This window comes from Schistocerca americana, chromosome 7 (genome assembly GCF_021461395.2).
Source record: "Schistocerca americana isolate TAMUIC-IGC-003095 chromosome 7, iqSchAmer2.1, whole genome shotgun sequence".
In the NCBI taxonomy this organism is placed as follows: domain Eukaryota; kingdom Metazoa; phylum Arthropoda; class Insecta; order Orthoptera; family Acrididae; genus Schistocerca; species Schistocerca americana.
The window spans coordinates 594,530,121-594,546,121 of NC_060125.1; the positions used below are offsets into that span (position 1 = coordinate 594,530,121).

Sequence of the window (16,001 nt, forward strand, 5' to 3'; positions counted from 1 at the left end):
TCGCATTGCAAATAGAGATTTGTTAAGACGCTTCTGCAGTTCTGTGGTGTGCTCCTCCCAGTTGAATTTATCATAAAGCTGTAATCCCAAGAATTTAACACTGTCCAATTCTTGTCTGCTTGTCATCTTATGTGAGGCATATACTCGTGGGACACCCTTACAAGTTCTGAACTGCTTGTAGTGTGTTTTTTCAAATTTTAGTGACAAAGAATTGGCTAGGAACCAGTGATTAATGTCCACAAATATTTTATTAGCCGATCTTTCTAACACTACACTTGATTTACTATTTATTATAACGTTTGTATCATCAGCAAACAAACCGAACTTGGCATCTGATAATGTTACTGATGAAAGGTCATTGCTATACATGAGAAAAGGTAAGGGCCCTAAATTGGAACCTTGTGGGATCCCACACGTAATTAGTTCCCAGTTGGATGATGCCTGATAGTTTAATACATGTCTCTTTCCTAATAACACCCTTTGTTTCCTGCCAGAGATATAAGATTTGAACCATTTTGCAGCATTTCCTGTTACACCATAATATTCTAATGTACTTTAAAAGATATTGCGATTTACACAATCAAATGCCTTTGACAGATCACAAAATATACCAGTTGTCGGCAATTTTTTGTCTAATGAATTGAGCACATTTTCACTGTAAGTGTAGATAGCGTTCTCAATACCATAACCCTTTAGAAATCCTAACTGCGACTTTGACAGTATGTTATTTGAGATAAGATGGTTATAAAGACGATTGTACATTACTTTTTCTAAAATTTTTGAGAATGCTGGCAAAAGTGAAACTGTACAAAAATTTGATGCTATTTCTTTATCTCCCTTCTTAAACAGTGGCTTAACTTCAGCATATTTCAACCATTCAGGAAATATTCCACTGATAAACGACTGGTTACACAGATAGCGTAATGTGTTACTTTACTCAGAAACACATTCTTTAATTAACTTTGTTGATATTCCATCATACCCACTAGATGTTTTTGTTTTTAAAGATTTTATGATGGTCATTATTTCTGCTGGGCTAGTGAGGGTCATATGTACATATACGTGATTACTCTGCTATTCACAATAAAGTGCCCGGCAGAGGGTTCAGTGAACCACCTTCAAGCTGTCTCTCTACTGTTCCACTCTCGAACGGCACGCGGGAAAAACGAGCACTTAAATTTTTTTGTGTGAGCCCTGATTTCTCTTATTTTATCGTGATGATCATTTCTCCCTATCCAGGTGGGTGCCAGCAGAATGTTATCGCAATCGGAGGAGAAAAGTGGTGATTGAAATTTCATGAGAAGATCCCGTCGCGGCGAAAAACGCCTTTGTTTTAATGATTGCTATTCCAATTTACGTATCATGTCTGTGACACATTCTCCCCTATTTCGCGATAATACAAAACGAGCTGCCCTTCTTTGTACTTTTTCGATGTCATCCGTCAGTCCCATCTGATGCGCATCCCACACCACACAGTAATACTCCAGAATAGAGCGGACAAGCGTGGTGTAAGCAGTCTCTTAAGTAGACCTGTTGCGCCTGCTAATTGTTCTGCCAGTGAATCGCAGCATTTGGCTTGCTCTTCCCGCAATATTGTCTGTGATGTTTCCAATTTAGGTTCTTTGTAATTGTAATCCCAGAGTATTTAGTTGAATTTACATCCCTCAGATTTGTGTGACTTACCACGTAATCGAAATTTAGCTGATTTCTTTTAGTACTCATGTGAATAACTTCACAAATTCATATTATGGAAGTTATTTGAAATGTCTGGTCTGAGGTATTCCATAGCATCTACAGAACTTGACAACACCATCTTTTCAGTAACAGTTATAAAATGTTTGTTAAAGAGTTCTGCAACACTATACACATGTCACAACGTATCATTTACTCTTAATGCTATTTGTCCCTCTCCATGTCTGGTTCTACCGGTCTCCTTCACTGTATCCCTGTATTGTCTTTATTTCATTATCTGATATGACTATCTTTTCCTTGTAATATATTTGCTTTGATGTCCATATTACAGTCTTTAATATATTGCAGTATTTCTTGTAATGTGCTATAGCATCAACATCAGAACTGTTTCGGATTGACAGATACAGTTTTCTTTTTGTTTTACAAGATACCCCTGTTCCTTGAGTAATCCATGGCTTCTTTGTAGACTTTGCGCTAACATTCGTTAGTTTTGGGGGGGGGGGGGGGGGAAGTGTTCAAATAAGATAAGCACTTTATAGCAAAAGTGTTAAATTTTTCATTCATGCTCTGAGCGCTGTAAACATCAGTCCAGTGAATGTCTCTGAGGAGTGTCCTAAAATAATCAATTTTTGTCTTATTGATTACCCTCTTGAGCTCAGATTTAACAGATTTTATATCCTGTTCAATATTAACATTTAACAGAAGGAACTGCATTTCATGGTCTGAGAGGCCATTGACTATTGGTTTTGTAATATAATTTTGTTCATTAGACTTGTCTATAAAGATATTATCCACGGCTGTTTGTGAGCAATTGGCTACCCTAGTGGGGAACTTTACAGTTGGAATGAAGTTGAATGATAGTGTTACTAGCTCAAATAAGTTCTTATTGGGAGAGTCTTTAAGGAAATCTACATTGAAATCACCAGCAACCACTATTTCTTTGTTTTTGGTTGTTAAATGGGCCAGTACAGCTTCAAGGTGGTTTATGAACAGATTAAAGTTACCCGCAGGTGCTCGATACACACTTAGTATTATGAAGGATTTTTTGTGAGATTCTACTTCTGTTGCACATGCTTCCATATGCTGTTCTAAGCAAAATTTATGAATATCTATGTTCTTATCTTGGATACTCGTGTTCCCATCTTTCAAGTGTTTCACCAGTCACCTAACACGGATGGCGACCAAGCAATTGTATCCATATGCAAAATGAGTTTCCCTCATGAACAACGAATTCAGTGACAGGACGCTGTCGACGCGAAAGATAAATATCGACCATTTTGAGTTGCGTGATGTATTTTTTTGACGTCACATTGTGTCGGTATACGGTGTAGGTTCGCAGGTTATGATGATATAGTTTTCATTACATTGATCGAAATGAAGTTTCGGCATGACCATTGTTTGGTGAAGCGGTAAAGCCAAGAACAAAATTACCAGAGTTAAAATAATTTTCATTTAGCTGTATTTTCGTTACACCTGCAATTGGAAACACATTATTCTCACGGTGGACAGCTTATCTTTATTGTTGTTATGGATTATTGTAACACTCCGGAGGTAAAATGGACTCCCATTCGGATCTCCGTGCGGGGACTACTCAAGATGGTTTTGCCATCAGGAAAAACCAAACTTGCATTCTCCGGGTCGGAGCGTGAAGTGAAGTGTTAGATCCTTGAATCGATTGGGTGGTGCCATGAAAAGAGGTTAGAAGATGAATATTAACAGAACAACAACAAGAGTATTGGAGTGTAGCCGAATTACAGCTGTCGGCAGTGAGGTAATTAAATTGGGAAATTACACATAAAAGTAGTAACTGAATGGTATTTGAGCAACAAAAAACTGACAATGGGTGATGTAAGGAGGTTATAAAATGCGTACTTGCAAGTAGTGGTAAATTCCTTACCGAAAAGAAACATTTTAACAATAAATGTAAACTTATGTATTAAAAAGTAATTTCTAAAAGTATTTATGTATGAATGGAGTGCAGACTTACGTGGAATTGAAAAGTGGACTATAAACACTAGAAGCAAGGAATGGGGGAAATAGCTTTAAGACGTGGTTTGTACTTGTTTCAAGTTGATGCAGGTTGTAATAGTTATACAAAGGTGAAGAGGGTGGTGGGGCGTGATGTCAGAGTACTGGACTCGCGAGGGAGCAGAGTTCAGTTTTTTCCCATATTTGTTAAAGCAATACTATAAAAACTAATTATCGAGAGAAAAAAACACGCCATTGAAAAGCAGAATTGCTAGGGTAACAAATCTTCATTCATATTGCCGTGACTGTGATGACAAAATGCTTAACAGTATTGCAGACAGTGGTTAGTGGAAAAACTTCTTGACAACTTAAAAAAAAAAAGAAGATGGCGTGAACGCAGACCCGACACTGCTTTGGAAAGCACGAGACTTTGCAACGGTGCCGAAAATAAAATATCTGATTCCAGCCTTTTGCAAAAAAAAACGCGCAGTTCTTCATTATTGTGTAAACATGACTCTTGGATATGTTCGTATAACGACTTAGCTCGCCCATACCATTTCTTATATTGAACTATATCTTCTGATTAAAATACCCCACGTTTTGATTTTATCAAAATTAGTCTTTTATGGAAGGACGGACAATACAGGTTGAAGTCAGCGCAGGATGCCCTTAATGATTGACAGGGTTTTGTTGATGGGTGCTTCGAGAACATATTGTATTCTTGACGAGCAGTGCGTACAGTTGTTCGGCATGGATAACTTTATTTGTGATGCATGATACTGAACAAGTATTGGTGCAGATAACTACTTAATGCGAAGAAAGAAGTGGACGGAACTCAGTGCTGTGTCGTAGTTCACTTTTGTATTTCCACGGTTGTGTCGGATTATCATCGGTAACATTTTATTTTGAATCTGTGATTACGCGTTGAAGGGCATGGCTTTGGTGCACTGATACTTGCGATGAGAGCTGCTCCTATAAGTGGATTCGAACGCACTACTTTTAGTTTGAGTGGCATATTTGTGTACTTTTATCAAAAATGAAAGTGAAGATGTCTTACTAAAATCAAAGTCTTCCCACTAGTATGTACAGAAGATGACATGTATTTTGCTCTGGGATTATGATTCTAAATATTTGTTTATAAGAGGGCTACTTAGTGTTGCAGTTAAATTCCTGTTTTGCAATTGCAGGTTGAAAATGTCCGGATGCTGGATAGGTACAACACCCGGAAACCATCAGTGGGAACGCTCTACCTTACAGCTACCCATCTTATATTCGTCGATCCCGATGGCAAGAAGGAGACTTGGGTAAGTATTAACATGCTCATTTTATTTGTAATTTTAATGGCGCGTATATTAGCATGCTCTATTGCAGTAGCAAAACATTATAAAATTTGACGCAGTCATAAAATAATATCTCAGAGTAGGAGCGACTTATCCTCATGTATAAAGTAGTAAGCCTTGTGGGAAGACCAATGACGTGCCGAAAAGTTTTGAACAAACTGCACTAATTATCGTGTAATTTCTCTGATTGTATCCAATAATTCCTTCCTCTTTGTGGGTGATGATGGCTGACTGTAAGTGGTAAATGATGCAATATAACACGCAAGGGATGTTAACAACTTGGGAATGAGTAATATCATCTTACTGCTGAACAAGTGTCATCAATCACTCGTTTCTTATTAAACAAAGGAACAAAAAGTCGTTCAATTGTAATATTAACATTTATTTATCGTATGGCAATAAATATATAAAAATCACAATTACTACACAACAACATTTAAGCACAGCTCTCCAGCATGAAATAACACAAATAACAACAGCTATAGGTGGATATCAAGGACTTTTATGTAGAACAGCACTCTTCGCTGTGAGGAAATCTTCGAAAGGGCTCTTGTAGGCATGTGCGGGACATTGCGATACAACATGAGCAACTGTCTGTCGTTCCACGCTACAGTCACAGTATGGTGATGAAGATGCGACCCCACTCGTGGAGAGTGCCTGCGCATCATCTGTGGCTCGTTCGTATGCCGTTCAAGATAGTCCAAATTGCCCGAGGCTGGTCGAATCCAGGGGCTTTTTCTGCATGCAGGCATTGTGGGGAACAGTTTCCATTCATTAGTGGGATTGAATGCAGTTTACATGTATGTCCTGGCTGCGATGAGAGTGGGATGTCTTGATCTTAGTCTTTTTCGCTCCACAGGGAATACGTTGTCCACTATTGGAAGGTCAGTGTTACTAGCAATCTTCTGGTATTCACGCAGTAGCGCACTTTTCCGTCTGGTATCAGGAGGTGAAATGTGGCTCAAGGTAGATGGCCAGTATTTGGGAGCAGGTCGTACTGACCCATTAACAATGCACATGACCTCGTTTAGTTGTACGTCTGTCTTGTTTACATGTAGACTGTTAAGCCAGACGGGAGCTCAGTACTCTGCTGCTTAATATACCAAACCGAGCGCTGATATCCGAAGAATGTCTGCTTTACCATCCACAACGAGAGCCGCAGTGTTTATGGAGAGTGTTGTTTCTGGTTTTGAGCTTATCAGATGTTCGTGTCAAGTGCTCCTTAAAAGACAGTGTCCTGTCTGACGTGATCCCAAGGTATTTTGGGTGCATATTATGATGTTTGTATCCTTCAAAATAGACATCTAGGGCTCTATGTGCCAATCTATAGGACAGATGAAAACATGAAACTTCTGTTTTATTTGAGTTTGCTTGTAACCTCCATTTGCGGAAATAGTGGCTTAAGATGTATAGATCAGAAGCTAGGTTTCTTCAGTTCTTTCAAAAGTTTTGTGTTTGATAGCTATTGCCCAGTCGCCTGCATATCCAAACTTTCTGGACTGTGTTGGAGGGATATCAGATATAGATAGATTAAACAAGAGAGGAGCAAGGACGGATCCCTGTGGCAAGCCATTATTCAATCCTTTTAGGCAGATAGTGTCTTTTTCTGTAGTTACAGTAGACGTCCTTCCAGTAACATGTTGTCAACTAGTTTTGCTGTCCGTTTTCATGGGACAAGTTGAAATAATTTATAAAGCAGTCCATGCCTCCAAACTGTTATCATATGCTGCACTTAGATCGACGAAAGCAACAGATATTTTCTGCTTCATTTGGTATACTGCTTCTATAAATGTTGTTAAAGATAAGACTTGAGCAGTGAAGCTCCGTCCTGGACGGAATCCAGCTTGCTCAAGAGGGCGATTCTGAAAGATTACTGGATTAATCCCATTGTATAGAATTCTTTCTAGGAATTTATAAATAGCGCGTCTGGCCGGTAGTTCTCAGGCTGGTCTGGTGCCTTTCCAGGCTTGAGTTCTGCTATGATTTTTGATTGCTTCATTTTTTATTAACATTAAGTAATATGTCTTGCTAAATAAATATCGTCACAATGGACAAGTGTGGGAAGTGCTACAGAGTAGCGGGAAGATTCTTTTCTTCTTCTTTTTTCCCGAGCTTATCCCGTGTCTTCACGGCGTCGCCATGTTTGCCAGTATTAGCGGTAGAGGTGACAAGATGCTCTTCCTGTCGCCACCCCTCCCTTCTCCCCCCATCCCCGGACGAAATTTGTGTACCCCATCTGTCTGCTGGAAGTGTGTGAACGTTTTCCAATCATGTAACTGAGGCGGCGAGTGGGTACCAGCCCACTGTTCACGATTCGCATGTCGCGGCTATCCAGGCGGGTCAGCAGCGGGAAGACAGCCTACGCCGTTCAAATGCAGGATGTTGTGAAGTAGTCTGACGAATGAAGATGTTATTACACTTTGGCGCCGTAGCACTTGTGTCTCTCACTACACGATTACGAAAAAACAGCAGTTGATCGTAAAACTCAAAGCTGACATGGAATAGGAACCATTGAGTGCGTTTGCAGATGGAAGCAATTGTGTTTAGGTTACAAACAACTGAACTGTGGTAAAATCTGCCAAATCAGGCTAGAGGTTCAAGAGGTGCTCTAAGTTTGTTAGATTTAGTCTAGGCATTTCCAACTACCGGTTTCATGGCTTACAGCCACGTCTTCAGGTGTAACCTAGGTATTTAAAATTGAAATATAATTATGAACTGTACTGCAATTTTGTGCTATTATAGACAACTATTTGAAAACTTATACTCACAAAAATTATTACATTAATCCATCATAGGTGATCCCAACGTTCTTAGTCAGGTTAGTGCCATTCTGAGAACACTGTCGTTATTTAAAAAATAGGCGAGTGAAGGATAATTGAGAAGTTTGCTCGTGTAATATCCTCTAAATACACTACTGGTCATTAAAATTGCTACAACACGAAGATGTCGTGCTGCTACAGACGCGAAATTTTACCGACAGGAAGAAGATGCTGTGATATGCAAATGATTAGCTTTTCAGAGCATTCACACAAGGTTGGCGCCGGTGGGGACACCTACAACGAGCTGACATGGGGAATGTTTCCAACCGATTCTTCATACACAAACAGTAGTTGACCGGCGTTGCCTGGTGAAACGAGATCCAGTGACTGTTAGCAGAATACGGAATCGGTGGGTTCAGGAGGGTAATACGAAACGCCTTGCTGGATCCCAACGGCCTCGTATCACTAGCAGTCGAGATGACAGGTATCTTATCAGCATGGCTGTAACGGATCGTGCAGACACGTCTCGATCCGTGAGTCAACACAGGGGGACGTTTGCAAGACAACAACCATTTGCACAACAGTTCGACGACGTTTGCAGCAGCATGGACTGCGGTTACCCTTGACGCTGCATCACAGACAGGAGCGCTTGCGACGGTGTACTCAACGACGAACCTGGGTGCACGAATGGCAAGTGGTCATTTTTTTTCGGATGAATCCAGGTTCTGTTTACAGCATCATGATGGTCGCATCCGTGTTTGGCGACATCGCGGTGAACGCACATTGGAAGCCGTACTGGCGTATCACCCGGCGTGATGGTTGGGTGCCATTGGTTACAGGTCTCGGTCACCTCTTGTTCGCATTGACGGCACTTTGAACAGTGGACGTTACATTTCAGATGTGTTGCGACCCGTGGCTCAACCCTTCATTCGATCCCTGCGAAACCCTACATTTCAGCAGGATAATGCACGACTGCATGTTGCAGGTCCTGTACGGGCCTTTCTGGATACAGAAAATGTTCGACTACTGCCCTAGCCAGCACATTCTCCAGATCTCTCCCCAACTGAAAACGTCTGGTCAATGGTGGCCGAGCAACTGGCTAGTCACAATATGCCAGTCACTGCTTTTGATGAACTGTGGTATCGTGTTGAAGCTGCATGGGCAGCTGTACTCCGTACACGCCATCCAAGCTCTGTTTGACTTGATGCCCATGCGTATCAAGGCCGTTATTACAGCCAGAGGTGGTTGTTCTGGGTACCGATTTCTCAGGATCTATGCACTCAAATTGCGTGAAAATGTAATCACATGTCAGTTCTAGTGTAATATATTTGTCCAATGAACATCCGTTTATCATCTGCAATTCTTCTTGGTGTAGCAATTTCAATGGCCAGTAGTGTAAGTTGCCGGGTAGCTCGAACTGCTGTACTGGCCATTCACTGCATGTTCAAGCATCTGTAGGAAAAACAAACAGTGCTGAAGGCTAAAACGAATTTTGATGATATAGCTCATAATACAGTTAATGGTGGAAAATAGTGCAGGACAGTAGGTACAAAGTAGAATAACTAGGCACGCCACTTTCTTGCCTATTTGAAACGAAACACAGAAGGTGCCATTGGCAAAAGTAGACCCTGCCGCCTCTGGCCATCAGGAAACTCTCACTGCCCAGGTAAATAATAACTATATGCGGGTGCTTTGTCGCGATGTACACATGGCTAAGAACACTGGGTCGCTCCGTTACATTAAAAATATACTCCTGGAAATGGAAAAAAGAACACATTGACACCGGTGTGTCAGACCCACCATACTTGTTCCGGACACTGCGAGAGGGGTGTACAAGCAATGATCACATGCACGGCACAGCGGACTCACCAGGAACCGCGGTGTTGGCCGTCGAATGGCGCTAGCTGCGCAGCATTTGTGCACCGCCGCCGTCAGTGTCAGCCAGTTTGCCGTGGCATACGGAGCTCCATCGCAGTCTTTAACACTGGTAGCATGCCGCGACAGCGTGGACGTGAACCGTATGTGCACTTGACGGACTTTGAGCGAGGGCGTATAGTGGGCATGCGGGAGGCCGGGTGGACGTACCACCGAATTGCTCAACACGTGGGGCGTGAGGTCTCCACAGTACATCGATGTTGTCGCCAGTGGTCGGCGGAAGGTGCACGTGCCCGTCGACCTGGGACCGGACCGCAGCGACGCACGGATGCACGCCAAGACCGTAGGATCCTACGCAGTGCCGTAGGGGACCGCACCGCCACTTCCCAGCAAATTAGGGACACTGTTGCTCCTGGGGTATCGGCGAGGACCATTCGCAACCGTCTCCATGAAGCTGGGCTACGGTCCCGCACACCGTTAGGCCGTCTTCCGCTCACGCCCCAACATCGTGCAGCCCGCCTCCAGTGGTGTCGCGACAGGCGTGAATGGAGGGACGAATGGAGACGTGTCGTCTTCAGCGATGAGAGTCGCTTCTGCCTTGGTGCCAATGATGGTCGTATGCGTGTTTGGCGCCGTGCAGGCGAGCGCCACAATCAGGACTGCATACGACCGAGGCACACAGGGCCAACACCCGGCATCATGGTGTGGGGAGCGATCTCCTACACTGGCCGTACACCACTGGTGATCGTCGAGGGGACACTGAATAGTGCACGGTACATCCAAACCGTCATCGAACCCATCGTTCTACCATTCCTAGACCGGCAAGGGAACTTGCTGTTCCAACAGGACAATGCACGTCCGCATGTATCCCGTGCCACCCAACGTGCTCTAGAAGGTGTAAGTCAACTACCCTGGCCAGCAAGATCTCCGGATCTGTCCCCCATTGAGCATGTTTGGGACTGGATGAAGCGTCGTCTCACGCGGTCTGCACGTCCAGCACGAACGCTGGTCCAACTGAGGCGCCAGGTGGAAATGGCATGGCAAGCCGTTCCACAGGACTACATCCAGCATCTCTACGATCGTCTCCATGGGAGAATAGCAGCCTGCATTGCTGCGAAAGGTGGATATACACTGTACTAGTGCTGACATTGTGCATGCTCTGTTGCCTGTGTCTATGTGCCTGTGTTTCTGTCAGTGTGATCATGTGATGTATCTGGCCCCAGGAATGTGTCAATAAAGTTTCCCCTTCCTGGGACAATGAATTCACGGTGTTCTTATTTCAATTTCCAGGAGTGTATAATATTGAGTATTCTTACTTGTATCCTCAAATTAAAAATATTATAATGAGTATTCTTACTTGTATATAGTTAACCATACAACCAGTCAGAGCTTACCCAATGAGTTTATTTCCACAGAGAGCTCACAACTCTTTAGTATGTGCCTGCGAAGCATAGGGCCCCAAGCCATTGTAGTACTACTTCCTTTCCTGTGCTGCAATCTTACCCTCTGACTAAATCTTTTCTCAGACTTAGTCTCTAGTACACACTTCCTGCTGACAACCTAGTTTGCATGTAAGACATCCACCTTTTCAAATCTTTGACAGTCACCGAGTACCCAACACGATACCCAGTCGTCCTTGTAGGGGAGGGGATTAAGCAGGCGATAGCCTCTTGATTACATAGGGAACGCACTATTGATGCCGAAGCGTGTTATCTCTTTGCTCATGTCAATTTGGGGGTACCAGGAGTCTGGGTAATGGTCATCTGACCTAGTGGCGCTCGTTGGGAGAAGAGCCCTCGTTCAGAGTAGACAGGCTCGGTGCAGTGAAAGTTAGCAGCCTGTGGATGCGAAGCTCTGGCAGTCCCTTCAGACGGACCAGGATTCCCATTGCAGACCGTTATGATCGAAAGAACGTTTACTTCTTACTCCCCTTAGTTCCTGGTTTGCACCCACACAGATGGAGTGCCTGTTCTATCTATGAATCCTATGTTTTTTTGCGGAGAATATTGAAAATGTATTTGGAGAAATCACTTCCCTTAATAAATTGCGAAGTAGTTCTGCCATAAGGGGGGGTAGGACGTCAAACGGGCCGACTGGGAGCAGGAGAGGCACCATAGGACATTTTAATTTGCACTGTCTATACTTTTACAGATAAATTCATAAAACTTTAACAGCATGACCAGGAAGGATTCAGGATTCATACTCATAGCAGTAGAAGCTCAAAAACGTAACAAAAAACATTTTTTTTACATGTGAAATTTCATCATTTTTTCACTTACAGGTGTATGAAACTCTATAAGTTATTTAATTTATGAAAAAATGAATGAACTGTTGCATTTTAAACTTCATGTTTAGAAAAAACTCAAGTTTTATAGTTAATTATCTCAATTTTTTCCACAGGTTTTTAATGGATTTGGAAAATTCTAGAGTTTCATACACCTGTAACTACTGTTTGTATTCTATGAAAAATTCGTCGAAGAATCTCTCTCACTTAGGAAGAAAAGTGTAGCTATAGCAACAAATGCAGCCAGTAATAAGTGAAAAAATTATGAAATTTCACATGTAAAAAAAGGTATTTTGCTACGTTTTTGAACTTTCACTGCGATGAGTGTGAGTCCTCAATCCTTCCTGGTCATGGTGACAGTTTTATGAATTTATTTGTAAAGTATATACAGTAGAAATGTCCTTTCCCCCCAGGGGGTCCACAAATCTTTCGTGGATACGTGCGTAGCGAGCACGGGACCCCGAGTAATGTGGCCCTCCTTCCTTTCTGGGCTGCATACCTTCCTTTTCCGCATCCTTCCCTATCCCCCATCTTCGCCCCCCCTCCCCTCCCCTCACCTCTGGCTCTTTCCCTCCCTTTCTCCCCATCTGGGAGTATGGTTTGTGCCTACGTCTGGAGACGGACGCTCGTAAATGTAACGCATTCTGCGCCTTCTCTGCTTGTATGTCTTCATCCTTCCTTTGTCCTTCTCTTTTCCTTATCTCTTCTCTTTACCATTTTCTCCGCTGCGGCGTTTGAGACCCCTCTTCTTTCCTTTCCCTTTCTCTTTTTTCCTCCCTGTGCATGTGTGAAGGCCGACCCACGCATTTTCATGCGTAGCCGGTGACGGGGTAACGCGAAATTCCCCACCCCGGGTAGACAGGTAGGACACGTACGTACCCCCTGGTAACGGCCAGGCCCAGGGAGGGGTGATTACCCGAGCTGATACCTTCCGAAAGTGCCGATTAGTCCCTCCGTCCGTTTCTCGGGAGGTGTGACCTGAGGTGTGAACAATCACCTAAGGCGGGAGTGCCCTCAGAGAGGGCCCCCACAAGGGAGGAGCGCGCCATCGGAGACGCCGGTAATCATGGGGGATTCTTCCGCAATGGTTTCCTCATCTTCCACTATGTCTGCTCACAAGTGTAAGTTCACTGAGTCTCAGCCACAGACAGTTGTCCATCGTTGCCACAGTTCCTTGTTGTTTCTCGGTCTGACGAAGGTCACGACTTCTCCACGGTCAACCCTTTCATTATTCAGAAAGGTGTCGACGCAATTGCAGGTCCTGTAAAGTCTTGTTCCGGATTACGGAATGGCACCTTGTTGTTAGAAACAGTCAGTGCCCTCCAGGCACAAAAATTGCTGCGTATACTTCACTGCTCCACACCTTCCCTGTCCGGGTTGAAGCGCACCGCACTTCAAATTCCTCGCGTGGAGTTGTTTATACACACTCCCTCGACGGATTGTCTGACGAAGAAATCCAGCACTACCTGTCTGACCAGGGCGTAACGGCTGTTCATAGAGTCATGAAAAAGGTTGACACGAACATCGTCCAACCCGCACTGTCGCTTGACATTTGACGAAGTTCAACTCCCATCGAAAATCAAAGCAGGCTATGAGATAATTTCCGTTCGCCCTTACGTCCCAAATCCTATGCTTTGCTATCGGTGTCAGCGATTCCATCACACCAGCCAGTCCTGTTCCAATCCGGCCAAATGTGTTACGTGTGGCAAGGATGCCCATGAGGGTGCTTGTCCACCTCCATCCCCTCGCTGCATCAACTGTGTGGGTGACCACGCTGCTTCCTCTCGAGATTGCCCCGTTTTTAAAGACGAAAAGATCATCCAGGAAATCAGAGGGAAGGAAAAGGTGTCGACCTTTGCTGCTAGAAAAATATTCGCCAGTCGACAGCCCACCGTGCCTCAGACAGGAAAATACAGCACTATCCTTGCTTCTCCTCAGCCAACAAAGGAGGCGGCCACGCAGACTTCCGACCTCACCTTTAGTACCACGGTCGTCAGATCGACCAGCGCAGAGATCGCCCGTTCAACCTCACCCCTTTCGCCTGCCCACTCTATGGCTCACTCTTCATCGGGTTCTGCCAAATCTCGAGCCCAAAAGTCAGACACCAAGACTTCGGAAAAAGAGCATACTCATGAAGATTTTTTACGTACCCCAACTTCACAACCATCGGTTCATCCTTCATCTAAACATCATATTTCCAAGAAGGCTAATAAGAAACCCAGTTCATCTCCTTCTCCGCCAAGGCGTGTCCCATCTACAGCACCACCTGGCGGAAATCGCCCTCGGCCGTCTTCTGTGTCGCTGAGGCGCAGTGCTGGTGGCCGATCAACCGGCCAATCGCTGTTGGCAGGAGCTGCTCCTGAACAACGAATGGATCAGGATCTTCTGCCTTCGGCTGAATGCCATTCCATGCTGTCGGTTGCAAGCTCTGAGCAGTCGTTGAGTTGACTGCAACCTTGGTCACATTCCTCTATTTTCTGTTCACCCTATGTCCACTATCCACTGGAATATCCGCGGCATTCGAGCCAATCGGGATGAATTGTCGATCCTCTTACGATCCTACTCGCCGGTCATCTTCTGTCTTCAGGAAACAAAGCTGCGTCCCCATGACTGCTTTGTTCTCCCCCATTTTCAGTCCATCCGATTTGATCTCCCCTCTGCTGAAGGCACTCCAGCCCATGGAGGACTCATGATTCTTTTCCATGGTACTCTCCATTATCACCCAATCCACTTAAACATTTCCTTCCAAGCTGTCGCTGTCCGTCTTTCCCTTTCTGGATATACCTTTTCTCTTTGTACTGTATACATTCCATCGTCCACACCAATGGCACGAGCTGATCTCCTTCATCTTCTTGGTCAGCTTCCGCCCCCCTATTTGCTGGTTGGGGACTTCAATGCCCACCACCCGCTTTTGGGGATCTCCACATCCTTGTCCACATGGCTCACTATTGCTAGACGTCTTCCACCAAGCGGATCTAGTTTGCCTCAACATTGGTGTCCCTACATTTTTGTCTGCCTCCACGACAAATTTCTCTCATTTGGACCTTTCGGTCGGTACTGTTCCGCTAGTTCGACGCTTCGAATGGTTCGCCCTTGCTGATACACACTCGAGTGATCACTTTCCATGTGTCCTTCGATTGCAGCCACAACTGCCATATATGTGCCCGAGACGCTGGAAGTTAGCCCAAGCCGATTGGACGCTTTTTTCGTCTCTAGCGACATTCGATGACCGTCACTTTCCTAGCGTCGACGATGAGGTCACACATCTTACCGACGTTATTCTTACAGCTGCGGAACGTTCAATACCACGCACTTCCGAATTGCCCCAGCGCCCCCCAGTTACTTGGTGGAACGAGGCATGCCGTGACGCAGTACGTGAGCGGCGACGTGCTCTTCGCGTTTTCCGCCACCATCCTACTTCGGCCAACTGTATCCGCTATAAGCAGTTCCGTGCGCAATGGCGTCGCGTCATCCGCGATAGCAAGAGGGCAAGCTGGGACTTCTTTACTAGCTCACCCCCTCCTTGGAAGTTTGGAGTCGGATTCGACGGTTATCTGGCGCGCCTAGTTTCTGCCCGGTCTCTGGGCTCACTGTCGCGCGTGATACATTAGTGGACCCCGTCGCAATTTCTAACTCATTGGGTCAACACTTTGCTGAGATTTCGAGCTCTTCAAATTACCCGCCTGCGTTTCTCCCGAAGAAACGTGCAGCGGAAGTGCAACCTCTTGCTTTCTTCTCTCAAAATCGCGAAAGCTATAATACTGTTTTCTCCATGCGGGAGCCGGCCGCTGGTGGCCGAGCGGTTCTGGCGCTACAGTCTGGAAGCGCGCGACCGCTACGGTCGCAGGTTCGAATCCTGCCTCGGGCATGGATGTGTGTGTTGGCCTTAGGTTAGTTAGGTTTAAGTAGTTCTAAGTTCTAGGGGACTTATGACCTCAGCAGTTGAGTCCCATAGTGCTCAGAGCCATTTGAGCCATCCATGCGGGAACTCCAACATGCACTCTATTCTTCTCGCCCCTCCGCCCCAGGACCGGGTGGTATCCACATCCAAATGTTGCTGCATTTATCAACCCATAGTCTGCG

The 16,001-nt window shown here is 44.7% G+C and overlaps 1 protein-coding gene across 1 annotated transcript in view; it reads left to right on the top strand.

Annotated features, from left to right (window-relative positions):
• The window catches only part of LOC124622641 (myotubularin-related protein 6), a 442,887-nt gene that overhangs the window by 238,404 nt on the left and 188,482 nt on the right, over positions 1 to 16,001 (top strand). The window contains exon 2 of the mRNA XM_047148418.1: positions 4,848 to 4,964. Within this exon, the coding sequence (XP_047004374.1) occupies positions 4,848 to 4,964 (117 nt within the window). The remainder of the gene's footprint in view (positions 1 to 4,847; positions 4,965 to 16,001) is intronic.